We start from the raw sequence: 27861 nt of genomic DNA on the forward strand, positions 1-27861 counted from the left end.
CCCACCACAGGGCTGGGGCCTCCCTCTTCCTGCTGTGTTCACCCCATCCATGAAATTCCCACCACGGGGCATTTTGGAGCACCCTGGGAATGGCGAGGGAAGGCGGTTGCATTAAGTGCCCGTTTGGCTGGTGGGCACTCCCTCACTTGCTGGGCTGTTGAGCCCAGCACCCTCCATGTCTCCACAGCACCTAAAAGTCCAATGGCACTTTCCTGCACTGAAAGACCTTGCAGAGGAGCCATCCCACCCCATCATACCCCTTGCTCCGCACAGGGGCAGGGGTGCTGGGACACCAGGATGGAATGACTGGAGCCACCGGGGACCTGCACAGAGGAGGCTGCACAGAGGAGGCTGCACTCGCAGGGTGGGGGGGCCCATCCCAACGTGGGGCACAGGCAGCAGCTCTGTGCCGCTCCCAGCACCTGCCACTGCCCCGGGCTCAGCACACAGACCCTGGCTGACAGCCTCTAATACATTTTTGATTTCCCAAATATGTGCCCTTCTGATCTCGGTAAGACGGATAAAGAGACTTTAATCAGCTGCTCGGGGGAATTATGGATGGCTAATTGTGCCTGCCACCTCCATTACATCTCTGCCACCTACAGGGCTTATAACCACTTAGAAGGGCCCTTCCAGGCCTTCATTAGCTGCACACCAAAGGCTTCAGAAATAATTGGCCTTTACGACTTAGAAATTGGCCACTGGGCTGTAAAATACCAGCCACTGGGAAAGGCTCTTAATTCGGACTGGGGCTTTGATACAGCTCGACTCTGGTTTCACGGCTGCAGTGGGGCTCTAATCTCTCATTAGTGCTGCAATGAGAGGAGCAAGACTCCTCATTAGCACTGACCTGAGCAGTGACAGCTTTCCAGGCTCCCTCTGATGGATCAGAGGACCTCAGACCAAAGGGATGCAGCTCCTCTCCCCCGATGGCACAGCAGCCCCAGGCGGCTTTTCTGCTCAGTGGCTCTGGGCTCCCTCGCTTATATTTTCCCCTCTTTCTCCCATTTATCTGGGTGCTCCAGTCCCTGAGCTGCAAGCTGTAACCCAAGGGTCCCTGTGGGTTGGCAGCTTTACCTGCTGCTGTGTCCTCTTGGCAGGTGGAAAAGGGGCTGTTGGTATGTTTTCCACATTATTGTCTTTGAAGACTGTCAAAGGTACAAAAATGCAAATGGACAGTCCTTGTTTTGGACAAATAAAAACACCAGCCACAATTACACTTTGCTACCTGCAACCCTTTCTGAGGTCTGGCCCTTGAGATTTCACACCTTTATTGGGAGATCTTTTGCAACCTGGATGACTTGCAGAGCTGCTGCTGGTTGGCCCTACGAGAGACCCCAATGCCACAGGTGTGATGGTGAAAACCTCTCCCTTGCCATCATAGGGCCATGTTTGAAGAGAGAGGAGCAACGGGCTCCAATCCCATTGGGATGGCACAAGCAGCCCAACCTTGGGACCATCTCCTCAGCCCTAATGAGCTTCTAACTAATGGTTCCAATGCAAAAGCTCAGTGCCTTCTCTGGCATAGCAACAGGACTCTGACTCTTCCTGCACTGAGTGCATCCTCATCTTCAGAAGAGACATGCTGGAAAAACCCACCACTCTCCAGGTTAGGGAAAATGGGTTTTTCCAAATCCTTTTTGCAGGATACTCATGCACTGGCAAACCCTATCCACAGCCACCCCTTGAAAGGCTTGTCCCAGCTTACCTGGAGGAATGTTCTCTCCTGCAGTGCCCTTTCCAAGGCCCAGCACCACCATCCAGGATCATAAGCCCTAACAGGATGGGTGCAGTCAGACCACCCAGAAGGGCTGTCCCTGTCACCTTCTCTTTCTCCAGCTGTGCCCAGGGCTGCCCAAGAGCTCACCCAAGACCCTTCACCAGTGCAGAGCACTTACCTGCCCAGGTTGCGATTCTGTTGACCAACAGAAGCAAACACCAGCTCCTGGCTCCTCCTGGGAAAAGGTGCTCATGTGGAGCAGTGATAGCAGCAGTTGGCAGGGAAAACCTCGCAGCTTTGCTACAAAAGAGAGAAGCTATTTCAGTGATGGCAACACTAACCAGCAGCGCATGGACAGGGGAACTTACTGAAGTCAATGACAAGTCACAGGCTTTCAGGCAGGACCAACCAAAGGACACCAGCTTTCTGGCTCTGTGACGCAGCACACTGTGCTGTCAGGTGCCATCCCCAGGACAGTTTTTTATTCAGCTCTTTGGGAGTACTCTTCTCACCACAAGCTTCTGCATTTTGAAGGTTTCCAGAACCTCATGCTCACTCAGGCCAAGCACTGTTTGTACAACTGCCCAGCTGGTGATCCAAAGGAAAGTTTGCAGCTTGGGATGCTGCTGGTAAGGATAAAGATATGGTGGGAAGAGGGGAGACATGAATATCTCCTCTACTCAACAACTTGCTCTCTGTGACTGCCAGTGGAAAGAAGAGCCACTTAGCACGTTGTCTTTGCTTCATATAGATAACATATTTATTGAAAATCTGCTTCACCAACAACGGTGAAATCATGACCAAAAATTACAAAACATCATGGTAGTTGGCTTTATAAAAATAAACTGCAGGAGTATGCCTCACTGATTTATACTGGTCTCTCTTGCCCCCTCCCTTCTTTAATGGTGCACGTTATACTCTTCAGCGTAATACCGTTCTAGAAAATTGCATCCCATCCAAAAAAATGCACTTGTTTTTCCTTAGCAGAGGTCCTTAAAGTGACTTTTCCCCCGCCCTCCCCAACAATAAATATAGAAAATAGCCTCTAAACAAATAAATTTTAGTTTGGTCAGCTTAAAAAAAAGGTCCATTTTCTCCCTCTTGGGATATGTAGTGACTAAGCAGCCATTTAAACAGTATTCAAGTCTTTGGTGGCTTCAGCTGCTTAAAGCTGCAGTTTTATGTACAGATGATCAAATGAGGTCCTTTCGTTTTCTCTCCAGAAGCCAAAGACTATGAGATGATGTCAGGTGCACGTCACTAGACCCATCAGTGCTGCCTTTGCTGCACCTTCCCCGGGAGCGATCCACGGCCAGGAAAGCCGCCGGTGAAAGGAGGTCATCTTTGGCGAGGCAGAGCCGTCACACAGAAGGTGTCTTTGGTGGATGAACCTGCTGCATAAGCTGCGGTCGCTTCACTCGCGGTTTCCGTCTCTTTGGCCTGCTCTTGGCTTTGTTGATCTGCACCACAAAGAACGCCAGGACCACCATGGCACCGAGGAAGGCAAAGACCGGAATAGTCTGTCCCACGTCCTGGTTGTACCGGCCGGGCATTATACCTGCAAAGGCAAAGGGGGTTGGAGGCAAGTCCTTACCACGTGAGCTCCGATGTCTGTGTGCTGTTCATGCCACCTACCTAAACCACCCGACGGGAACTCTTGTTCAAAGAGCAGGCAGCCATTAATCAGATTACATTTCAGACAGAGAGATTAACAGCTGCAGACCGATTAGTGAAAATAAGACAGGATGCTAACGCTACAGAAAAGCACCAGCACTTCCACCTTGATCTATCTGGGCACATGAAAGTATAACCCAGATTTCCCCTGTAACAACAATCTTCTGTTCTGCACTAGAAGAGAGATGCAGATGCTTGACCATAATCTTACTAGGAAGTGATTGCTGCAATTCCAGTCCTGATGGAACAAGGAAAGTGATTTCATGCTTGCTCCAGACACTGGGGGTGGACACGGTGAGAATGAGCTGTAGAAACAAACCCTTCATTTTTACAGGTGTCCTTTGGTCTAGCAGCTCAAACTGGGAAAAGAGTCCGTATGAGGCTTTCATACTGCTTCCAGCTGGGTCTTCAGTGCCAAGCTTGTGTAGGAGAGCAGCCCACCATTAGACTGAAAGCTGGTTTGAGTCCTTGCCATGATTTGCCAGTGTAATAACTTGCCCAAGGCACCAATCCAACAAACGCTTCTGGACTCTGCTTTTGGGCACTCACAGAAGGAACTTTAATTAGCAGTGGGTATGTGGCCACAGCTCCCAAGGACAGGGGCTGCTGCTGACACCTGTCAGTCTGAACAGTGCCAAAACAAATCTCAACTACACAAAATGCACCCACCACAATCCTCCTCCCAGCATGTCATGACGCTCTGTATTAAATAAACTCTTCATATGCAAAAAAAGTTCACATCTGTCAGCCTTTTCTAACACAGCCATACATTTACTTTGTGTGTTTTTTGCAACTGAAAATAAACAGTGGCCTCTCATATGGCTGTGCTGGGTTTTGGTTTTTTTTCACAACTTATACAAAAAGCACAACCAAACCAGCAATTTTCAAAGTTTTCAGTATTTACCTCCAGGAATGTCCCATGCTCCACTTTCTCCAGGGGACAATGGTCTCACTTGGGGTCGGTTCTGTCGAAAACTGGGCAGTGCCACTTTATCCAGGTCAATTGACAGTAATTTTTGATGTTTCCAGAGGTTGCTAGAAAAAATTTAAAGACAGAGGTGTCTGCCCACTTCCTGGTAATGCAAGGAATTCTCTAGCAAGAGAATTCATATAGAAATTCTGTCACATACAGAAAGTGACAGTTGAAACCTACGTCTAACTCACTAGTTTGGACCCAGATGACAATCTGCTCCATTCTTTAGGTTCTGCAGTTTGCAGGTCTCCAAGCCTAAACTCAGACACCACAGGGACACAACCCAGATGAGCAACTATTTACTAACAACTCTCTTTCTTGCACACAGACTACCAAGAGGACCCATGACCAGCTCAGCAGACAGGTAAGGGCTGTGTGCTAACCCACATTCCTTCGAGTGCCTGACAAATGACACGACAGAAGCAGCACTGGGAGAGCTGTCCAAGAAGCTGCTTCAGAAATTTCAAAGGCACACAGTGATGATGGGCTTGGGCAACACTGTTCACTCAGAGCTGGGATCATTCGATCACAGCAGTGACTGGTGAAGCTATTTTTAAAATGCCACAGTTTCACAGTGTAGCTATTAGGTGAGTCACAATTATTCACTGAAGAGGCATTTATGATTATTTCCTCTTTGCAATCTGGTAGTTCTCTAGGAAAGGCATTCCAGTTGTCCCTTTCAAAAGCAGATGGAAGAAACAATTTTTCAGCTGAACTCGAAAATGAGACTTCTTGTGTAAGAAAGATGTACACTAACCTGGGGGCAGTTTCATTCAAAGGCTGTGGCTTGGCCCAGGACAGGTGAGGACAAGCAGGAAGGGACCGGGGTTTAGGGTCTCCCAAGTGAGCCTCGAGCACCTTTGAGTATCGATGCAAATGGTTACCTGCAACTCACAGCAGAGAGAGGCTGGGTTACCAAACACAGGCAGGATGAGAGTTACCAACATTCACCCCAGGCCAAACAGTGCTGCTTAGTGACTGTGACTCACAGCTACATCTCAGGGAGAATTAACCGAAGGGTACCTTACAAAACAGTTCGACTCTGCACCTGCCATAGCAGGTAACCCAAGTTTTGCTGGCAGCACGTGAGATAAGACTGAATCCTTTATAACTGCTCTGTAGCCAGTAACTAGAATGCTCCCTAGCAGAACCAGGCATCTAAATATTCCTGCCATAAGAACAGAACATTTTGTTTAGTCTAGCCACAGCTATATCACAACAAAACCTCACAGTAAGTGCTCTCTTCTAGTAAAACAACAGACCATAGCAGAGCTTACAACAAACTGCCCTTACTGGCATATAACTCCAGGGGTCTGCCCCAGACTTCCTACCCTGCCAGTCCCTCAGCTGAGGGCTCTGCTGGGTGATGAAGGCTCTCACCTTCCATCCTCTCAGGGAGGGAGTGTCCTGCTCCCGACGGCGGGCGCTGCCTGTTCTCGGAATGGCTGAGGCTGGGTGGCATCACCCCGTAGGACGTGTACTGCAGGAGGGAATCCAGCAGCCAGAAGCAATCTGTGGATTTCACAGCCCCAAAACAAGACATGCATTATGCCACATTTAAAATGGCTTATCTTTCTGTTAAGAAGGCTCCAATGACACTCAGAAGTACAGTCCATTTTTCTGGCTCTTGCTTTTCTCCTGAAGTTCTAGGCCTCATCTTTCAGAAAGATGCAACTTCCCACACACTATCCCCAAACACAAAATTAATCTGGTCAGTCCTAAAATATCTTCTCTTTTGTACCAAACCAGGCTCCTTTGGGGAGCAGGACATAAAACAGCAGGTCTCAAATAGAGGAATTCCAGGTTGTGCAAGGCCGTCCAAGTCCTGACAAAAACCACGAGGTTTTTCAGTGTGGAAACACAGGAAGCTCAGAGCTTTTGGTATCATTTTTAAACAGCAAAACGGAGAACTAACTACTTTTTTTAAAGGACAAAATAAATACCTTGAAAAGTAAGAACAAGGTAGTGTTTTCAGTGCAAGGCTATGACTCATTTGTTTCCGCAAGCTTAAAAAATAAATAAACAAAGGGGAAACATTCTGGTTACATCCCAGGCAAAGCACAAGCAGTACCCACAGCAGCTGTGGTACAGGCCAGCCTGGGAATCAATGCTACAATACACTTGGATCATGGTTTTCCTTTGCACTTCAACAGCACGTGATCCCTGGTTTTGATTCTCTCCTGAACTCTGCTACCTTAATCCAGAGCTCCTCCTAACAAACAAGCACTCCAGCCAGTTAACACCACAACTCTCTAAGACTTCTCTTTGCAGGAGGAGGACTGTGCCTTATTAGCTATTTCCACCACACAGCAAACTATTTTTCTCAGAACTTCTCCCCCTGGGAACACTTGGCTGGGAATGGGAATTAATCTTCGTAATCCTGGTGTCCCTTAAACCCTCACCTTTGATTTTTTAAAGAGGTCAATCAGATTTTAAGGATTTATATTCACAAATGTTAGGAATTTACCTCAGTTAAAGCCACCGATGTCTCTGCAGGAGACATAGCTCCTGGTTCACAATTTAAAAGCTAATTTTAAAGGATTTCTTTAAAGCCTTCCACTTTTTCTTGCTTCAGAGGTCACACTGAATTTGATGGCATTTGAGAGGTCACAAAGAGTTATTTTCTATTACTTAATTTAAAGCTATCAATCTTCTCCTATGCTTTGTGCTTTCAATAACCTAAAGCAAGCACTGAGGCACTGCTAGGCAGGTGTTAGGGCAACTCACAGGAGCAATTCAAAGACAGATAAAGAGAAACTGGAGAACTTTTAAAAAACCCCAAAATGTGTGGAAAAAAATGAGCTACAGATGGGAGAGCTCCCTCAGGCAGTAACTTCCTTTAAACTTAAATAAATTAGGCAAGGGATGGATTGCATAACCTAACATTTTAAAATATCAGTGACAAAAGCTTAAAAAATTATAGATGTACTTTTGATCACAAAAGGAAAATCTAGTTCTGTTCAGTGGAAATGCAGAAAGACTTTGCATATTGGATTATCTTTGTCCCCTGAAGCCACAGTTCTACCAGCTTGTGCTTTACATGTTATGAGACACCCAAGCAACCTCTTAAAAACTTGAGAAGTCAGATCAAACAAAGTGCTAGAAAAAAAAAATGTTTTACAAAAATCACCCAGAGTGTGTAGGCAAAGAGCATGGCTTCTCTGGGAGTCACAGAAACCACACATACCCCCCTCACACACTTGCTACCTGGAGCTGCAAACAAACACTTTGACAACATAAATGGGAATTCCTACTTTCTGACACATTTTCAGCAGCTGGTTTGTGTCAAAGCAGAATAAACAGAAAATAGTAATGCACAACTGAAATGCTGAACATCACCACAAATCCTCACAGGAAACGTTGCAAAGGGAACAAGGCAGGCTGATGAGCAAACTCATAAGATAAAATGCATTGTTCCATATAAATATTCTGAAAATGTAACTAGGGAACAAGTGAAGGGATCCTCTAATGGCCCCTTCACAGCTCAAATCAAGCATGTGTAACTGTTTGTGCTTTCTGTAAACAAAAGCACCCCAAAGAAGCAAACAAACCCCCAATCAACCCCTCCTTGCAAAAAACACCATCCCAAAACCAGCCTCCAAAGCTTGTGGAACAGAAAAATATGGTGTGGGGGAGAAAGAGTCCCATCTACCAGAGGGCCACTGAACGTGGGGAGCTCTTTTGTTTAACCGAACCTTCCGGCGTCCCAGCAGAGCTCTGCAGAACTGAGATTAATCCCCAGGAAGGAGTATTTAGAGTCCCCAGACCCCAGCTATTTCTGATGGAGCTGTGAAACCCCCCCAGGACAGCTGTCAGTTTAAGACAACAAGGCTCCCCCACCTTTCTGTCGATGGCTGTCATCCAGGCAGTTGGAGTCTCCGTACAGGACAATCCTGCCACCGCCTTCGGAGGGAACTTGGTAAAGCCCCAGGATAGGGACATTTTCAATGACAGCAGTCTCCTGTTTTAAAACTTCAAGACCTAGAGCAAAGCACAAATAAAGTCCATAGCCTGCAGAGCATCAATATCAACTTACCCTCCACTGCAAACTGGCAAAGGCAGCTCTGCCCCAGGCCCTGGCACACACCTTTACAGAAAAGTTTTCAAAGCCCCCATGACGTTGTGATAAAAATGAAACTGCTTCAGGACCCTGGCTGTAAAGTTTCCTACTGATAATAAATTTTTTCTTTCTTTGGTGGAGAAGAAGAAAGGACCTCACGACTTGGATTATCTTGAACAAGCTTAGATGAAAAATTCTAGTATCCTCAGCAAAAGGTTTAAAACCAAAATGTTCTGTTCTTTATGTTGTTTCAGCCCTTCTGCAGAATTCTACAGAAAGCTGACTTTAGGTTAAAGGTTTCCCACCTCGAACACCCATTTCAAAAAATAAAGACTGATAAATTTCAAATTTGTATCTGAAATTTATTCCCTTTGCTTGAGACACTGCATTTAGACACCAGAAGCAAACCAGAGAGCTCTTCAGCTTCATGAAATGCAACGAAAAGGATTCAACAGAAAAAGCAGGTCTAGCAGGCTACTTGTCAAATTGACACTCTGCCTTCCTCTCTCTCACACAAGGAAATACCTAAGTCATCAGCATACAGGGATATTGTCTTTCCTCCAAAAGGCTCACATGGATGATCTCCTCACTGTTCCAGAAAGTTTCTCCACTAGGTAATCACCTCCACTGCACATCAGAAGTCAAAAATATGATGAACTCACTCATCTTCTCTGGCAGCTGCTGAGTTGTATGAGAAGCTCTGCAGGTGCTTCTGCTCTCACACTCAAACCCTGCACACCCACAGACACCAGCCTGACCTGCAGCACACTGACAGTTCTGCTCCTCTGCTCCTGCACAGCACTTCCTAAAGGCTCAGCAAATACAAGATTTTTTTTTCTTTAACTGCCTGTTGCCATTACAGTTCTGAATTTCCACCTCACAGATATTATGATAGAAGTAAAGAGAACAGATATGCACAGATCACTGAAGTCTGAGAGCACAGGCCTCCCGTATGCAGAATATTGTCCCTCACGAGAGTCCAGTTGCTGACATTTTGTCTACTGAAATTTTCCTTACTTATACCCTTAGATCACCACAGCTACCACGACACTCATGCCCACTATGGCAGTGATTAGGGGATATATTTCAGTAGCACTTGAAATTCGTGACAAACATGAGCAAGTGACACAATTACAACACATCCCCTTCAGAGATGCACAACATGTCCATGTGGATGTGTTCACACACAGCAATCACAATAAACTGAATATATACACTGGGATGCTGTACTGTAGAACAACTGTATACAGAGTCATGTTGCAGCTGCCTGTTAGGCATGACCTACATGTTCTAGGCAAAATGAAAGAACATCGACCCTGTGCATGGGGTTTTACACTCATTGTTTTTAGACCTTTAGACTTTGCAACTTTGCTTGTGCACCGACTCCCAAGTTCTACCTAAAACACAGAGAAAAGACAAGAAGCTCATACCTTGATCCTTAAAAGTCTGTGCAATGACAATGCCATCTTCTGGAAACTTTGCAATACTGCACCCTGATGCATAATTCACTGAAAGACATCACCATAAAATTGCAGTTTAGACCAAAAACAACACTCCCTCCCCTCTCACCATAAAACAAGCCCAGAAGAAAACGTTGCACATTTATGTGCATGAATTTGCATGTGTGTATTTGCAGACGAGGCACTTCTCAGCACAGCTTTTGCAGGCTCACCTTTACACACAGTTTTCAAATCTTTCCATTTAGGAGACTGGCATTATCTTTTTTTAAACTGAAAAGCTTAATCAAATACTACGAAAACGTCTACAAAGGAATTAATTACTTAAGCATCTTACGAGCCTCTCGTCACTGAATTTGAGTGGTTCCCTTCACTCTCACCCAACTCACACCTTCAGAAAACTGTTTTCCAAACAACCCACTGTAGCCTGTGTGGGCAATGGACTCCAGTACTCACTTTCATGACTTGCCATGGTAAAATCTCCTTCATACAGCCCATCACTAAAGGCCATGTTCCAGACAGAAAGCAGATCATTGAGAGCTGGGATATTAGCACCTCCAGTATCAGGCATCCACCACTGCCTGTAAAAATTACAGTGTAACACTGTTTACTAATATACAGGACATACTTGGATAACCAAAAGTCATGTGTCTTCTGCACACAGACTTTTTCAAAGTCACTTAGATATAAACTATATTTCAAAGCCTTATTTAAGTCCAGAGGTGTGTGAGCAGCTGTCTCTCTTTGACACCAGTGATTTTGAGCAAAAGTTAAGTGATACTAATGTAAAGTTCTCAGTGCATTTCAGTTGCATGGAAAACTTCAATTTATTAGAAAGGAATTCAGTGTTTGCTCCTTGTTTGGTAAGCTGAGGCAAAACCAACTGTCATTTTACCTGCTTCTCATTTTTCTAATGAAGAAAAATGTCACTTGCTCACAAACTGCAGAACAGATCTCTCTAGCTCAGCAGTAACACAGAACAGCCTGACAACTACAGCAGTTACTCACTGGGGATACTGAAGTATTTTTTCTTTATATGATACCTGGAATAATCTCAGTAACAGGTGCACAACCTGGTTAGGCTGCTTGCAATGCACATTTTCTTTCTATTCTGCTCCCCTAATGTGAAAACACGTCCATTTTTCTTTGTTTCCCACTCCCCCATTTCTTATTTCTTTTCATTGTAAATGTTCTTCTAGGCTTTAGAAGATTACATTACCAAAGGGGCCTTTGCAATTATAATAACATAGCTATGCTCATTAAACTGCAGCTTAAGGTCAGTTTTGCTCTTCAGGTAATCACTTCTTATGGGCAGCATCCAAGTGCTAAGTACAGCATATCACATCTGGGATTTTTAGGGTATAACTGCATAAAATGGCAGTTCTGTGGCATTTTATTTCCTGAAGAACTGGGAAATAAATCAGTACCTTGTGTTTTCGTCGTAAAACTTGACTTTTCTCATCACAGATGTGTTGTACCAGTCACTAAAGACTATCAGTGAAAGTCCATTATCAACGTCCCTCCTCAGCTTGGTGATCTCTTCAGGAAAATACTCTTCCTCACTGTCCACCATCAGCAAAGTCCCTGTGTGTAAAGGCAGAAACAGGAGCTCACCGGGCTGTTCCCTACAATGTTATCACTGTTCACACACCCCAGGCAGGAGTCAACACAAGTGCACATTTTGGCAATATCTGGTCTGTGTACCCTGCTCTGACAGCTCACCTAATGAAGTCACATTTAAGGATGGAAAATATAAGACATAAATACACTCACTGTCATAATATTTTTCTACTACCATGAGAATTTTTATTTGCACACCCACAACACTTCAGGCCTTCCAAAATCCAGGCTGCTTTAGGAAGAAGTTAACAGTATGGAGAGCAAGGCAATTAACTCATGCTTACCATACTGACTGGCATCAAAACACGTAAACGGGGAACCCAGAACCTCCACAAAGTAGCCCATGCTCCTCAGGTGCTGGTACATGTCCCTGAAGTTTGTGTGGATATGGTCACCATTCCTTAGAAAGAAAAGAGTGTTGGAGACATTTAAATCTGGCATGCAGAAATCTGATTTCCACCTTTCTGATTTCCTGAAATCCTGTCCACCTGCTGTATGTACATGCTCCAAGCAGCTTTCCAATAGCCTGTGTCCTGGTCACTGCCCCAAGCAATCCTCACTGAGACCCTGCTGCATGATTCTTCCTACAGATGCTTCCCCCTCCATCTATCAGAGGTAACAGCTCAGTCAAGCCTTTCCCTGCTTCAGCCAAGTCTCCCTCAACAGACAAGGGGTCTGTTCTTTGGGATTCAGTCTTTTAAATTCTCATGTTTGTTTGATAAGTGAGTGCTGAAGCAGTTAATAAAGTGCCCCCCCTTAACTTCCTGGGAGAAATTAGGGCAGAAAAGTGAAACAAAAATCTTAGTATCTTAAATGTGCATTTTAAAAGCTTTTCATTTCATGTGAATAAAACCATAAAGCACAAAAAACAATCCTGCACCAAAAACATACAGAGTCCAAGTGCTTTCCATGGATTTCTTAGAAGAGGTAATCCCATGCCACACTGAAAAAGGCCAGAGCTCTCTGGCATTCAGTAAAGTTATCCCATAGCATTAACACATCAAGAAATACTGATTTAATAGAACCTGAGACAAATACCAATCTAAGGGATCATTCTTCATCCTCAAGTTGTCCCTGGGGAAGTATCCTGGGGGGTAGCGGAGGTTGTGGTACTGATCCCAGAGGACTCTCTTGCTGCGAGGGGGGGTGGGAATGATCTTCACCTTTATTGGGAGCTTCACTGTTGAGGTCTGCTCGGCACTGTTCTTGGACTGAGGGACAGAACCAAGCACAGTGTGAAACACCAGAGAAATGGAGGGACCAAATCTACCTTTAGCCACCAGTACCAGCTCTAGAGACAAAGAGATGACTTCTGCCTTGAGTCACCCCAGTACTTTTCTCTGCACTCAACAGGTTATATTTATGCTCAGAATGTAAAATACTTAACGTATGTTACAACTTTGTGATTTGGTTCAATTGTTCAAAACCTTAAAAGCTTCTCAGGAACAATTAAACGTGGTTCTAGAAGAAACATATTTTAGTAATCTTTTCCAAAACACATAAAAATTCACCATAAACAAGTAAAATTATGAAGTCAGTCTCAAGGAGAAGTTTTCTGATTTTAAATTATATCCACTTTGCAGTTAATCCTGCTCTCAACTATAAAGATCACTATTTGCACTCTTCAATTTCCTGACCCCAATTTAACTTATGCTTCAAATGACAGGACCAGAGCAAACCCTTAAAAACAAGGTATTTGTATGTCTGGATGCAGTTTAAACATTTCTTAACCCAGAAAACCCAAAACACACAGAACTTACTTCGTTTTCTGCAGGGGATGACACTGTGATCATAACATGGCCCTGAGCAATGCCTTCCCAAGATGCTGCTTTCTTTGCTACAGAGATGGAAATTGCCAAGTACCCAGACCAAGGCCACAGCACAGGGGAGTAGGAGAAAGCCACCTCAATGTTATCCCCGTTCTGGGGCAGATAGGGCTGCCAGTCTGGCTGTGGAATGGAGAACACACAACGTTGGTAACACAGCATTTGCAGTCCCCAATTTCCACACGCAGAGCCCTCTTCCTCTGCACAAAGAAGTAACAAACATTAGCTCTTCTGAAGGTTATGTCAAATCGAAAAATGCCCACAAAGCTCAAAAGGCTGGCACTGTGTCAGTGAATCACCTAATTGTGACAGCCCAATGACCCAGACCACAGGCTTTTCAGAGGCAGGACTGTGAGAAGTTACCTGAACAGGACACTGCCCAAGTGAACCTGCTTCAGTGTTCTGAGGTCCTGTGCAAAGGTTTATTGGTCAGGACACAGAATTTCCTTTCAGTAAAGAGAGCTAACAGTGCAACAGACCCCAAATTACAGCAGCTGTGGGTGAGCATCACCACAAGCTAATGATCTCGGGCAAGAGCTTCAACACCCTTTAATGTGAGCTTGAATCCAACACACGCCCTTGGATTCACCCTTAAATATGGAAATTGGGCTCATTTACATAGGCTAGAATTATCCAACAGGTGCCTTATTTAACTCGTCTCAATTCCCAAATCTATTCTACATTTAAACTTAATTAAAATCCTCCCTACCCAACGAACATGCTCAACATCACTGGTGTGAAAGAACAGGTTTTGCAGCAGAGCTTGGTTAAGTCCATACATTCAGGTCACCCTGACCCATGGAAGAGGCATGATTTACAGTGTCAGGATTCTTTATTAAGATCATTTATGCTCCAGACCAAAAAAAAAAAAAAAAAAAGAGGAAAGTCTATCCAAAACATTTTAAATGCTATTAGAGAATACAAAGAAATCTCTAAGTCCATCTCAATTCAAACTGGTTTTACAAAGATAAAAGGCTACACACCTCTGAAACCAGTGCATTGCCTGAACACTTGTGGACAGCCCATGTTTACAAATGTACCCATCTGGGTGCACCCTTTAATCAAACACTGCATCTCTTGCTCTCAGCAGTGACATTTGTGCTAAAGGAGTATTTTCTGGGGAGCTTTTAGCAACATTAACAGTGAGAACTTGGAACAATGTTAACACTTACCTTGTCTACGATTCTCCCAGTGACTCCCATACCATTGAGGATTGTAACATTAACAATAGTTGGCATCCCTCCATAATAGATGGGCTGAGAACAATAGGGCCACATGTAGGGGCATTCAGTCAAGTCAATGTAGCTTGGACTCAAACTACAGCAGGAAGGAGGAGGGAAAATTTAAAGAGAAAAAAAAAACAATAGGCAGAAGAAGAACATGCAACTGCATATAACTAACTATGAAAAAATTACAGATAAACCATGCCAGTCATAGAGCTCTATCAAGCTCTCACCTCACTTCCCAAATCTGCCCTAAAATCTTCTTCCCTCCCTCTCTTTTTTTCTACATTTTAAGTTTTGTGAAAAGATTTTCACACACAAAAAAAGAAACTTTTCAGCACAGGGAGAATGTTCTTATCCGCAAAAGTTAAAACTTAAGTACTCTTCCACCGTGTTCCAGGTTATATTACTCATAACTTCTAAGGCTATAAGAGAAAATAAAGCATCCCCTACACTGCTATAACTTAGGCAGAAAATACTTTAGACTTTTCATCCATTCCCTTCTCCAAATTCGTGCCTCAGGACTACCTAAGATCTGTGCAAGTCCTTGCTGCTGCCCAAGCACAGATTGCTCAACAGAGTGACACCTGCACCGCCTGCTCTCGGAAGAACAGAACACATTACAGTGCACCACTGATTAATTAAGGATTAAAATTAACCTGGCCTGTGGTTTATAGCTGTTGAGGATCTGATAAGCTCTCAGAAGATCCAATTTGCCATGTCCTTGTTCAAACATGTTGACTCCAGGCAGCCTCCGTGCTGACGCAATGAGTGCCTGCTTCATGCTCGCTGGGTTCACCAGCTCACGCCTCTGAACTGTGCTGAAGGAGGAAACAATAAATCCCATTAGGTGGCCTTTACTCCAGTTTTTAGCCAGCCTTGTTTAATGTTCTGCCTTAACAGCCATTTGATTTAAAGAAAATCCAATCAAAAAAATCAGTTTGTTGTAACATCTTCTGTTCATATTGGTCTGTTATTGCTTGATTTCTCACTGATTCAGAGGTAGAACAGCGACAAGGTTCTGATATATTTCTCTTAAAAACTACTAATACATGATTTTTTTCTCCTTATAGTGTAATACATGATTTTTTCTCCTTACAGTGTGCTCCATGACCCACAGTCATTACAATCAGGGCAGTATCTTTATATGCTAAATAAAATACTCTGTCTTCCAAGGGGAGAAAATAGCTTTGTTGTTCAAAGAAAAATGCACCATTTTACAGGGGAAATGCAATGAGGACTTTGAATTTTTAGCATGTTTCTCCAAAAAAGGTTTGTTTCATCCTTAGGTAGCTATGGCAAACATAAAGGACACACCTGCCATTCTCACCTCCAAGTTCTTTCGTCTGCAACAGCTCAGTTATGCAACTGGGTAAAAGCCATAAAACCCTACATCCTAAAAAATTCACAAGTGTGCAGATAATTATCTGCTACAGGTGCCTACTTTGAGCACCTGCTCTTTTAGAACACAATTAATATAAGCTCAGCAATTCCAGGTGACTAAAAAATGGGACAAAATTGTTTTATAGTACTATTCTTTCCAGTTATCTATTATACAAAACAGTTCTCAAGTTTCTCCCAGGAAACTTAGAGGTAGCCAGACAAGGTAATGTGTCAGGCAGAAAAAGAGTGATTTAACAGTCCAAGTTTGTTTTCCTACATCTAAACACAACTTAGTTTTACTCAGTGAATTCCTTTATGACCCTCCTGATTGCTATCTTCTTAGAGGTTCTTACTTAGGACTCACCTCACTAACAGAGTAACAGCCCCTGCCACCACGGGAGATGCCACGCTGGTCCCAGAGAGGGAGCGGCAGCCACCCTTCATGCCAGAGCCTCTCACCCCAGAGCCATAGGTGACAATATCAGGCTTCACTCTCCCGTAACCTCCAGGCAGCTCCTGGGAAAGAAAACAGATGGGTTACTGCCCTAATGCATAATGAACACTGGTTGCTTCATCTGGGCACTTAAAGTAACCGCAGGTCATTCAGAAGTAAAATTATCACCTAAATTAGCTGAGGTTCAGCACCACAGAACAGCAACCTAAAGAAAGATTCAGGCTGTTCATGAGAAGTTCTCAACATTTCAACGTTACTGCTGATCAGTATCTAAGCATGAAACCACTGACAAAACAAGAACCTGGCCACCACCTGGCTCCACTAACAAAACCATGTGATATTCCCCTCCATCAAGGTCACAGTGCAAGCTCATCTGAAATCATGTGTGCAGCAACCACAACCTCAGTTCTACAGGTAAGTAAGTGCAATGTTACATGTAGCATCTGGAAATCCCAGGATTTTTAAACTAAAGGACAAGGCCAGGCCTTCACGTTTGCAGATTTAACCCCACAGACAAGCCCTCACCATCAATCAAAAGGAACTGGATACTTTAGAAATTTACCCAAAATGTCCGTAGTGGTCAGGATTAATAAGGAGACATCCTGAAAAGAACATTAAGTTTCTTGCTTAAAGACTTACAGTCTCTAATACTCTGATCTCTCACGAAATCTTTTCTCATTGGTGCTCCAGCACATCCCATCTGCACAGGATTACCCCTTGGAAAAAGGCTGCCTTTCCAAGGCCCTTATTTTGAGTGCAAGTGTGGCTGGCCAGAGTGTCTTACCCAAGTGGTCATTCCCCGAGATGAAAAGCGAGCTATATTGTCTTCAAAGTCAATGCCACCGACTCCAATCACATCCATCTGGTCAGCAGGATTATTGAGAGTCCTACAACAAGTTGGGAGATAGCAACAAAAAAACCCAACAAACCAACACCCAAAACCCAAGACACAGTAGTAAGTTTATCTTGGTGACAGACACGCTGCCACCAGATTTTTGTCAGATACTCTTTTTAATCTCCACAGAAACAAATTTTGGCCTAAACAGATACAGTTATACTTTACAAGTGAGAGCAACTTATCAGGCAGTCACTAACTCAGTAACCACCAAACCACACACCCTGAAGACAAAACAAAATCCCCTTTTAGGCATTTATTTTAGAAATATACCACAAATTGTTGTGGTTTGATCCCTTCTGTATCCCTTTAGTCCAAGGTCAGTCTGCTCATACTAACAGAGAAATGTCAGCTGGAAGCACTGCCATTCTTCTTTTACTGACTTTCCACTGTTTCAATGAAAAATATTTAGCTAAGTACTTCACAAAATGCAAGCAATAAGGACACTGAAAAGAGTTTGAGTCACTTTCTATAAACAGATCACAGAAAAAAAAGGAGAGAAAACTTCCTGAGCAAGCACAACTACTTCCAAAACCACATAACAACATGCTTGGTTTTCTCTGAAGTGGTCACTGAAACTCACCCATATAAAGGGCCATCATTGCCAATAGCAGAGACCATGATGACATTGTTAGCAGTCAGTTCCCAAACCTACAAAAAATAACGTTCACCATAAGGCTCTGCCACCAAAAAAGAGTCTTTTCTAAAAAACAAATACTCCATGGGGCCTGACAGAAGTGAAGGATTAGTCCAACACCTCTTTCTTACTCAGACTCACAAAATACATCCAGCATATCCAGTATTAAGCTCCAAACTTACTTAAGATTATGTGACACTGCTGACAGAATCCTTTTATACTACACCAAAGAAAAACTCCTGTCCATAACAAAGCAGTCCAGGTGCCAAAGCCAAGCAGTGATTATGAATCCCCTCCAGTAGTACTCTGGGGAGTACAGTGAAGTCACTGTCAAACCACATTTCAATGCAGGTTATCATAAAAAAAACAAGGAAGAATTTGTATGCCTCAAACCTCTTAATTACCCTTTACAAAGAAAGACTGTATCCTTTTTTAAAAACTAAATTATCCACTTAATGCTTTTGAAGGCCAGACCAACGATTCAGGGAACCATGACATTTACAAAGACAAAAACCTAATTCCATCCTAACCTGAAACAAATATCTTGCCACACAGCTGAATCAACTACCTGTACCTTTTTACCTATTTGCTCTTAAACAAACTGGTTTAGGAAATTCACTAAATTCACACTATACATATTTTTTACCATTAAATAAATTAACCATGCAGAGACGCAAAAAAACCAAAGAAGGGTGGATTTCAGTTAAGCATCGTCTTTAAAAGTCCTCTTAGTTATCTGCCTGGGAGTCACTTCCTAGAAGTACACAGAGCATTTTGTAAAAGAGTATTTTCCATGGCTCTGTGAACATCTGGGTTGTGCTTGGGTTTTTTTAATCCATTCTTTAAATATATTCCTAAAAGCCTGTACACTGTACAAAATTTCTCTCATCAAATGAGCCTCCATGGAAACTGTCAGCAGGACCAGATGCAAACAAACAGCTCTGCAAGTCCAGCATTTGTGTGAGGGATACAAACACCAGGACCACTTTATTTCCTCATACTAACTTTGTCAACAAATGGATGATCCATGAAGTCTGGCCCACCAATACTTAGATTCAACACATCTATCTTCTTTAAAATTGCATAATTAAAGGCATCCAGAAACCAAGACGTATATGAGACCTATGTAAAGAAAAAGGGGGGAAAAGTTATCATTAAAAAAATCCAGTGATTCCATGGCAATACAGACTGCAGAGAGAGAGCAGAAACAACAACAGAATAAAGCACAAAAGTGACAGTGGTCTCCCTAAATTTCTGGTGCTCAGTACATTTGAGTGATTGCTCCCACACTACACAGATCAGACTTCCACATACTATTTCTCAAAAATATACCAGATTTGCAAACTGTAAGAAATCTTGTGGTAGGTCTCTTACAAATATCTCTATCCTTCCTACTTATCCATGTCTACATTTACAAGTGCATGCAATATTCCCAAAGGATTAATACAGCATTAACCCAGAAAGGTAGAAATTGAAACACATGTAAAATAGCTACCTGATTATTGGTGAACACTCTAAAAATGTGCAGTTCTGCATTTGGAGCGAATCCCTGGCATTCTCTCATGCTGGCTATCACACCTGCCACAAAAGTTCCATGGCCTAAACCTATCACCAGAAGGAAACAAAATAAGATGTTAGAAGACAAACATTGCCAAGGATTTATAGTGTTAAGCATCACCTACAGCAAAAATCACATCAATTTATCGACTTTACAACCAACCACAAACACTGGGTTCAGTCCCAGTCTTTTTGAATTGCATTTTGGTACCAGGTTCAGTGGGGACAGAGTTTGCAGCCCTGGGTAGCCAGAAAACCAGCTGCTGAAACTTGAGTGATACACTCTGCAGTCCATCCACTCCTGATTGCTACCAACGGAATCACGAGAGAAAAACAGTATTTTGGAAAATGCAACTCACAAAGTCAATGCAGTTTAATGTAAACTTCTTAAAGAATATTTATCCCGACTCTGCAATAACTGTATTTTGTTAAGTATGAACAATGAGACAAGGAAACACCTTTTTTTTCCCCCTCTCCTCAAAAAAGTAATTTAGCTTTTGCTTTATTGGACTGCCTACATTATATTTTTGTACTCCAAGTCTGCCTGTGCAGCAACTGTGTGGGCACAGAACAGAGCTACCAAAAGCAGCTGCTGCAATGTAAAGAAATACTACACATGATAAAACTACAGAGATGCACACCAGACTCAGCAATATAAGCATCTGCCTTGAACTCTAGAGAGATTAAACTGCCAGCTGACTCACTGACCCAAACTGTGTGGAGTTAATAATCTGTGACAGCACACAGTCAGGGCAGGTTAGGGACAACATTTGAAAAAGGAACATAAACATACTGTGGAAAATAAAATGTTCAATTATACTGAACAGAAAAACTTTCCACGGAGGTGCCAAAACTCTGCTCAGTTTAGGACTGCACAGTAAAGAAGGTAAATGCTCTCCCCCAGAAGTATGAAACAGCAAAATAAAAAGGAGTAGGAAAGCAAACAGCCTTGTGGGCTTTGCTCTCACTGCCACCTACTGTGACAGTGCATTTACACCTACACAACATCTTCCTGCCCTGACATTTTTCCACAGCCACAAGGAGTGTCACGTATGATTCAAAGGAGATTTATGCAACACCCTCCTGGAACCTTAATACCCTTTGCTGAACTTGGTTTGAGTACAAAGTGCTTGAGACACCGCAGAATTCAGCTTCAAATCTCAAAATATAAGGCTTGAACAGATGTTGGCAGCACAGCAGCAAGTGCAAAACATGCCAGGGTCAGGAATAGTTGGAAAACTGCACAGTAACTCACCGTCATCCAAGGTTCTCTCATTAGTCCAGTTTGTTCTCTCCTTTACATTTTTGAAATGTGGATGTTTCTCACTCAGGCCAGTGTCAAACACTGCTACTCTCACACCAGCACCTATTAATAGAAAAGCATTATTATTTTTTCTGATTCAGTTCCATAGTAAATTTATTCTATCAAGTTAAAGAGAACTTTTGTTTAATGTAGCATGCGATTTACAACCTCAGTAAGTCACAGATCTTAAATAAACTCCCACTCCAATTCAGAAGTTCAGCCAAAGATCATAAATATGACCAGCTTCTCCTAAACACAGTACACACACAGAGAGATGAACATTCCATAAATATACAGTGCATTTCAAACCAAATTATTCCTCAGTCTTTCTGGATCCGGCACCCAATGAGAGATAAACACACAGAAGTCAGTTAGCCTCTCCTTACACTTCACTTGTTTTTCCAAGGTTATTGTTCCAAGCCAACAAGCAAAAGCCTACCTGTGTAACCCATCTGCCAGAGGACATCTGCCTGCAGGGTCTGAGCAACCTGGCGAGGGATAGCCCTCAGCAGGCGCCTGCTGGAGTGTCTCCCTGTTGCGTGCCAGAAGCCAGAACCTAAGGAGAGGCTTGCTCTCCTCAAGGGGCGGGATGACTGCCACTTCTGAGTCCACCTGGTTTCATTGCAGTGCAGCATTGGATCAGCTATGCAGCATCAGGATGAAAAAAAACAGTATGAGGAAAAACACAAAAGATTTGATTTTTATGCAAATACACACATCATATTGTTACTACTGAGTATCTATTTTCTCTCATCAAAATCAGTAAAAGCTTCTGGTTTATCTGCTAGGGATACAGAGGTCCATAGTCTCAGGTAACCGAGTGCTGCAAAGGAAGTGTTTCTGTGTTGTAGACAGAACCATTGCCATGCTTTGGCAAAGGTTATGACAGGGCCATGGTAATTTTCTAAGCAAAACAACAGATTTCTGTAAATTAAAGAAAAACTGCAGGACACTTCTCATTTCTGTAATGCTCCGCTGATGGTTTGGAATAAGGCTGAGAACACTTCCAAAGCAGATCTCATGATCTCTGATCACAGACAATCACTTACACTCCAAATACTTGAGCGAGCGAAAGACCTTTCGCTGAGGTGTCACACGCTTGATGTTCGGGTGGTCTTCCAGTGTGAGCACTCCATCCTTCTGCTTCTCATGGATCTGAATGACTTCAAAATCGCTGGGATAGTCACTGGCTGGGTTGTTGCGAGGTACAATCCTCCAGTTCTCAATATCACTACTTTTTAGTGCGCTCGAAATAAATTTGCTTCTGGCTTTAGCTGTGAAGTATCCATTAAAAGCCACAATATACTCTGCAACAAGAGCACAGCTTATCAGAACTGGTAGCTTACTCATGCATTCACATCACAAAGTCTGACTCTTTCTTTATTTAGAGCAAATAACCACAATTTGAGGCACTTTTTAATTGCTTTTAGAAATCTGCAATTTATTTCTCTGCTACATAATGGGGGGGGTGTTGCATCAGGAAACCTGCAAGATGAGATAAAAACCTTTGAAAGGAAGGTAGAATTTTAAGTATCATGGAAGATGAAATGATGTAGCGGGAGCAGGGGAGAGGGAACAGACTTACTGTTACATCCAGCAGTACAAACTTATCTGCCAATTCAGTGTGTTTAACAGGTAAGGTTTAAGGCTCTGCATGGTACTGAGTTTTAGTGCAAATTACTGACTTTCCCAACTACCACACGCTCAGACAATGAAGCCAATCCAACAGTGCAGTCCTTGATGTGCAGCAGTGCTTTGGGAGTGGGCTCAGCCCCAGCACACCCCCCACATTCCCCAGGCACAGCAATGTCACTGCTGCCACCCTCCCTGGAGCACAGCACCACGGGGACATCACAGGGACCTGAGGCAGCAAGGGCAGGCAGGGCCAAGGTGTCCCACTGCTTCCCCTGCCATCTCAGCAGCCACATCTGCCTCACCTGGCCTTTCACCTGCTCCCTGTGCAATTATCTGCACTTTTTCCATGCACATACTATCACTTCCAAACTTAAGCAAATCCACAGAGACTTCTTGCCTTTGTCACTCCTCAAAACAAACAGCTACTGAACATACCAAACTTGCCCACCTGAGCCTTCACACTCCATTTCCACCTTTAACACCCTCTTTATTTCCCTCTCCCTTCCCCTGTTCTTTGAACACGGTATCCAGATAAGCAAAGAACCTCAGAAAAAGCGTTTCTCTTTTTGAATATAGAGAATTTAGCAGATGATTCTTCTACAGAAACCCTGAATGTTACAACTGCACAACACCACAAATCAGTACCATACACTTGAACTTCACATGGATTTTTTTTACTGCTTAACTCTTTATTACCATGCTCCACGACTGTCGAGGTGAACTCCACTTTCAGAGTAAGGCGAGAACATCCAGGACAAATGTGAGCCTCCTGAGAGGAATTCCCTAGTCTGGTACCAAAGTGTTTTTTGCCACAGAGTAAAAGAACAACCAGAACAAACCAGATGTTTGCAAACTTCATGGTCATGGAAGAAAATGGTTTCATTCCAAAAATTCCATATATTCAAATCACAATTTTCTTCTTTATAAACTAGTTCATTTTTGTTTCAGTAAACGTTGCTTTCGCTGTGCTGATCAACTGGATATTCTTAAAGCTGGGTCCAGAATAAGTGGAGATTTCATGGTCTTTCCAGGTCAAGCCTAACAAACAGGCTCATTTCTTTCTACGCTTCTTCTCCATTTTGTATTAAACGATTTGGTCACTCAGGATGTGGTAGCTGAGTCCTGTATTCCATTTCTGATGGCAAAGTTAACTCCCTAGAATTAGCAAAGCTGATTGCAAGCCAACCTGTAAGGCAGGGCAATATAGAAAATAATTAGATTGATGTTTGTGCAACTGTACAATCTGAAAACCTAAAAAAAACCCCAAAACACGACACCCTCGGTGGCTCATTTGAGAAATAATCAGGAAAAATGTTCACATGTCATTTAATAATTTTTCAGTAACATTCGAGTCTCTCCCTTGCTCAGACCAGAGCAGATGTGGAACATCTGGGTGTTAATCTGACAACAGAACAGTCAACAGCAACAACCAAACTCAACCACACTTTGTGTAAGGGAAGCAAAGAGGAAAAAATCAGATTCAAACTCTATGTCAAGGTCTGGTAAGGACAAGAGACAGAAGAGAAGGTAAACTTGCAGTCCCTGTGCTTGAAAATCGGTATGAAAAAAGTCTTTCAAATTTGTTTGAGCTGGGACATGCATTACTAAACAGGGGCACCCGAGAAAACAAGGGCTAATTACAGAATGCAATAATGTGAAGCTAAAGGAACGTGTTGGAAGTGTTTCCCACCTGGAGGGACAGCCTCTTCCCCTGATGTTCCAAAGTGCACAATGCACTCAGGAAAAATTGCAATGCTAGTATTGTTTTGCATTCCAAACACTTAACCAGCAACTGCTAGATTAAAGGCCATTAAGAGATAAGCAAGGAGAAACATTTATGCCTGGTTTGTCACACCACCCGGAGAAGCAGAGCAGAACTGCACACTGCAGCTGTGACCAGGGCTGGAAAGGAGGAGCCTTATTAGGGGGTTCACACTATTTAGGGGAATGATGGACTGACCTCACAGCACAGCCACAGAACGAAGCCGCTCTGAATGTGACAGCTGTTGCTTCATTTTTATTTAACTTTATTTAGCATTACTAAGTTTTCCCTTGACTGACAACACCATGACAGGCTGGGGACGGCTTGTGATTATAGTTTCCCCTTCATCCCTAAAGTCGACACAGTTACAGCACAGTAGTCTGACTGCTGGTCTTGGCCGAGCTTTGCCAGCCTTATCACTTCCCTCGCTTATAACCCTTATGGCAATAAAATAAAACAACCAAACAAATAAGCAAGGCAAACACGCTTAGGGCTGATAACAGGTTGTACGCGAGCACGATGCTGAAGTACGATGGAAACTAAGCGCAAAGGAACAGCACGCCCACAAGTTCCCTGTTTAACACCCTCCTCGCCAGGGGCCGGACGGGGCTCACCCCTGCCAACCTGCCCGTGCCCCGGGACAGCTGCGCTTGGGGTTCGCCGCAGCTCTTCCCGAAGCAGGGGACGGGCACAGGGACCGCGATGGGCTGGGACAGCCCCGGGGGGCACGGCCGTGGCCGCGGGGAGCAGCACCGGGAGCTGTGCCGGTGCCCCGCCGGCGAACGGGCGAGCCCAGCGCTGCCGTGCCCGGTGCCGGGGCAGAGCAGCGAGCGCGGCCGGCACCGACCCGGGCAGGGCGGAGCTGAACTGACAGCCGGCGGGCGAGGCAGCCCGAGACGACGGGAAGCGAGCCCCGGGAAGGGCGACCGGGCCCGCCCGCGCCCCCGAGCCCTGAGGGAGCCGCAGCGCCCCCGCCCCCTCCCGTCCCGCTCTCACCGCTCCGCCGCCGCCGCCCGGCCCGCCGCCATCTTGGGCGCTGTTTACCACCGAGCTCTCGCGAGAGCCCCGCGCATGCGCACGCGCAGTGCCCGGCACCGGGCGGAGCCGCTGCCCGGGGGAGGGAGTTGGGAGTGAGGGGACAGCGGGCCGGTGAGGGAGATCGGGAATGTGGGGACACGGGGCTGGGTGAGGGAGATCGGGAATGTGGGGACACGGGGCTGGGTGAGGGAGATCGGGAATGTGGGGACACGGGGCCGGGTGAGGGAGATCGGGAATGTGGGGACACGGGGCTGGGTGAGGGAGTTCGGGAATGTGGGGACACGGGGCCGGGTGAGGGGTCTGGGAATGCAGGGACACGAGGCTGGGTGAGGGAGTTCGGGAATGTGGGGACACGGGGCCGGGTGAGGGGTCTGGCTGCTCAAGGAACACGTGGGTAGTACCAGAGACGGGGATAGAAATATCCTCCAGCTTCACCTGTCTCAAGGTTCATTTAAGGCCTTGCTAAAGTTACTTGTGTTTAACTCCCCTTTGTAAACGAGCCTAAGTCACTGTTGGCCACACAACCCCTAGTTTTATACTGCCCAAAGCACGAGGTGTTCAGGGCCAGCTGAGGTGGGGTTTGGTTGGTGCAGGCAAACCCCTGTCGTGGGTCCCTGCCCCTGTTCCCCCCAGCCTGCTCCCTGTCTTCACAACTTCTTACGGTCGACTGGGATTGTCTTTTTGAACAGCATGGTTTCAGGGGGATTTGAAGGATTCTCAAATTCTGTCAGCTTTATAAATGGACATCATGTGAGAGACGGTCACTTACTGTCAGAAATAAAACTGTACCTGCTCCTGCCCAGCTACCTCAATGAGACAGTGAACAGAGATTAACACCGAGAACATCAGTATTTTGTTGCAGAGGAAAGCACCAGAGGAGCTGTTTAATACAAGGATACAGAAAGGATCCACACTCCTGCTGTCTAGGTTACATAGCTTGTTTAACAAGGTCTGGGTAAGTTACAGGAAGTCCTCCAAGGTTCATTACACGTCTCTGCAGCACTGCTCGGAGTCTGCTCACTGACCACGCGTCACACAGGACATCTGGATGCCCCTGTTTCACTTGGGGTGCAAAGCTTGCTCGCGTACGATCCCGCCGAGGTACAGGGCGAGCCGTGCCCACATCCACTCCGGCAGGCGCTCGGCCAGCGCGAACTGTGGAGAGGCAACGGGGGAACAGAGCACAGGGAAAGGGAGGGACACGTTAGGAAACATTCCACTCAACTGCTTCTCAAATCACTACCAAAGCAAGGCAAAACCTGCTTGAGCATCAGCAACTAAGCCTTAAATTCCAGCCCTTGGAAGTTAAGCTATTTAGCTGTTTTGGAAGGAGCACCCACAACTGAACAGTAAAGTTCTGCAAATAAATCCTAAAGCAGTTTGGACAAGTTCCCAACAGCAGTACTGTCCACTTGACTTTAATTGCCACATCTTGCCAGAATTCTTCCCATCTCTTTTATTCCCTTTGGACTAAACCCCACTTCTTCACTTCCTTCTATCAACCTCATGGTACAGGAAATCAGTAGGCAGGATACATGAGATGTGACCAATGTGCATAAAACAATCTGCCCCCCAAAAATGAAAACCCTAACAAATGGAGAACCTGCTTCCAGATAAATTAGAACAAAAGTATGGGGGTTTTCCCTGCTATTAATGCATCCTCCCCAACGCAGAAATATGCTCAATACATTAAGACTAAAAAAAGCTGTTTCTGTTCACAGAAGACAGTTGGCCAGTCAGCAATAGCCCAAGTGAAACGAGATACTCTGTGCCAATTAAGAAAAACTTGTCACTTTCCCATTTTTGCAGCGCATTTCAAGTGGGAACTGGATTCACTCTCCCATCTTAAAAATAAGCATGCCCAAGCATAATTTTCTAAAGCAGAACTAGTTAGAAAACATGGCACAATGCCTTGAAGTCCTACAATACACATGGCACTTTTTCAGAATATTAGCAGAGTTTTGACTGAGACTCCTAAGAAAGTAAAAATTTGATTTATTTTTACGTGACAAATAGTTGAATGAATATTTCCACATGAAATAGTTGAATGAATTCCATTACCAGTAATTCATGCTTCCAGAAACCAGAGGTCCTTGTGGATAACCCAAGAGTAGAAATAGCATGACTTGCATATTCCTCAGCAGAAGGAGACAAGAAAGATCTCTTGTTCAACCAGCTGTTGAATGGTACCATGTTTGTAGCAATTGTACTTGGGGTTAGACTTTGAACAAAAATTCCTTTTGAGGCATACTCATAATGTATTGCTCTACTGAAATAGTCCAAGTAGATCTAGAAAGACAAAAGCAAAGACATCTTTATTTTTCTTTTTTTTTTTCCCAAACAATGAAATGTCAGGGCAGAGTCTTATTAAAATTACAGAAAAGTCGTAACATACTTTATAAATCAGCTCAATAAATAAAAACTTGAATAAACACTATAAAAATATGCACTTTTAAGTGTGTTTCTATGTGTTATTTGTTTGCTATAAACCTGCCACAGTACAGTAACTTGCAGGACAAAGTGCTGCTTAACAAAATCTGACAATTTCTGCTTAAAAACAGCACAGAAACATTTATTTCATCTAAAACATCTTTGGGGTGTTCGGAGGCATTAAAGCCAGCTATGCCCAGTTAGAAGGCCAAAA

General features: G+C 44.2%; 2 protein-coding genes and 1 long non-coding RNA gene across 10 annotated transcripts in view; 1 reads left to right on the top strand and 2 right to left on the bottom strand.

Moving 5' to 3' along the window:
* MBTPS1 (membrane bound transcription factor peptidase, site 1) lies at window positions 1-25405 on the bottom strand. 6 transcript variants are annotated; one of them, XR_005563996.1, is made up of 26 exons: window positions 25176-25405; window positions 23114-23603; window positions 21832-22089; window positions 21222-21425; window positions 20735-20845; window positions 19418-19527; window positions 18928-19044; window positions 17869-17936; window positions 17175-17277; window positions 16301-16452; window positions 15213-15374; window positions 14503-14647; window positions 13265-13453; window positions 12543-12715; window positions 11789-11904; window positions 11312-11468; window positions 10341-10465; window positions 9858-9935; window positions 8208-8348; window positions 5748-5879; window positions 5125-5251; window positions 4299-4429; window positions 1899-2020; window positions 1229-1775; window positions 1078-1148; window positions 1-83 (listed from the first exon to the last, which is right to left on the bottom strand). XR_005563996.1 is itself a non-coding variant. In XM_027749970.2 (23 exons), the coding sequence occupies exons 2-23, from the start codon at window positions 23298-23300 to the stop codon at window positions 3082-3084; spliced, it is 3183 nt and encodes a 1060-aa protein (XP_027605771.1). In that variant the 5' UTR covers window positions 23301-23603; window positions 25176-25403; the 3' UTR covers window positions 2458-3081. The 6 variants fall into 6 exon arrangements, 1 of the variants encoding a protein (XP_027605771.1); XR_005563994.1 differs by having other exon boundaries at window positions 1078-1775; XR_005563997.1 differs by lacking the exon at window positions 1078-1148 and having other exon boundaries at window positions 3-83; window positions 1709-1775.
* On the top strand, window positions 25278-26609 carry LOC120323501. The gene is made up of 2 exons (XR_005563999.1): window positions 25278-25328; window positions 25907-26609. It is a non-coding gene; the product is annotated as an uncharacterized LOC120323501 (long non-coding RNA).
* The window catches only part of HSDL1 (hydroxysteroid dehydrogenase like 1), a 5615-nt gene continuing 3820 nt past the window's right edge, over window positions 26067-27861 (bottom strand). For all 3 annotated transcript variants that reach the window (XM_039382580.1, XM_039382582.1, XM_039382581.1), the window contains exons 4-5: window positions 27279-27506; window positions 26067-26372 (exon numbers count right to left, since the gene is read on the bottom strand). In XM_039382580.1, the coding sequence (XP_039238514.1) occupies window positions 26277-26372; window positions 27279-27506 (324 nt within the window). In that variant the 3' untranslated portion in view covers window positions 26067-26276. The remainder of the gene's footprint in view (window positions 26373-27278; window positions 27507-27861) is intronic.

Source organism: Pipra filicauda, unplaced genomic scaffold (assembly GCF_003945595.2).
Source record: "Pipra filicauda isolate LSUMZ 115617 unplaced genomic scaffold, ASM394559v2 scaffold273_size1055052_pilon, whole genome shotgun sequence".
NCBI lineage: Eukaryota > Metazoa > Chordata > Aves > Passeriformes > Pipridae > Pipra > Pipra filicauda.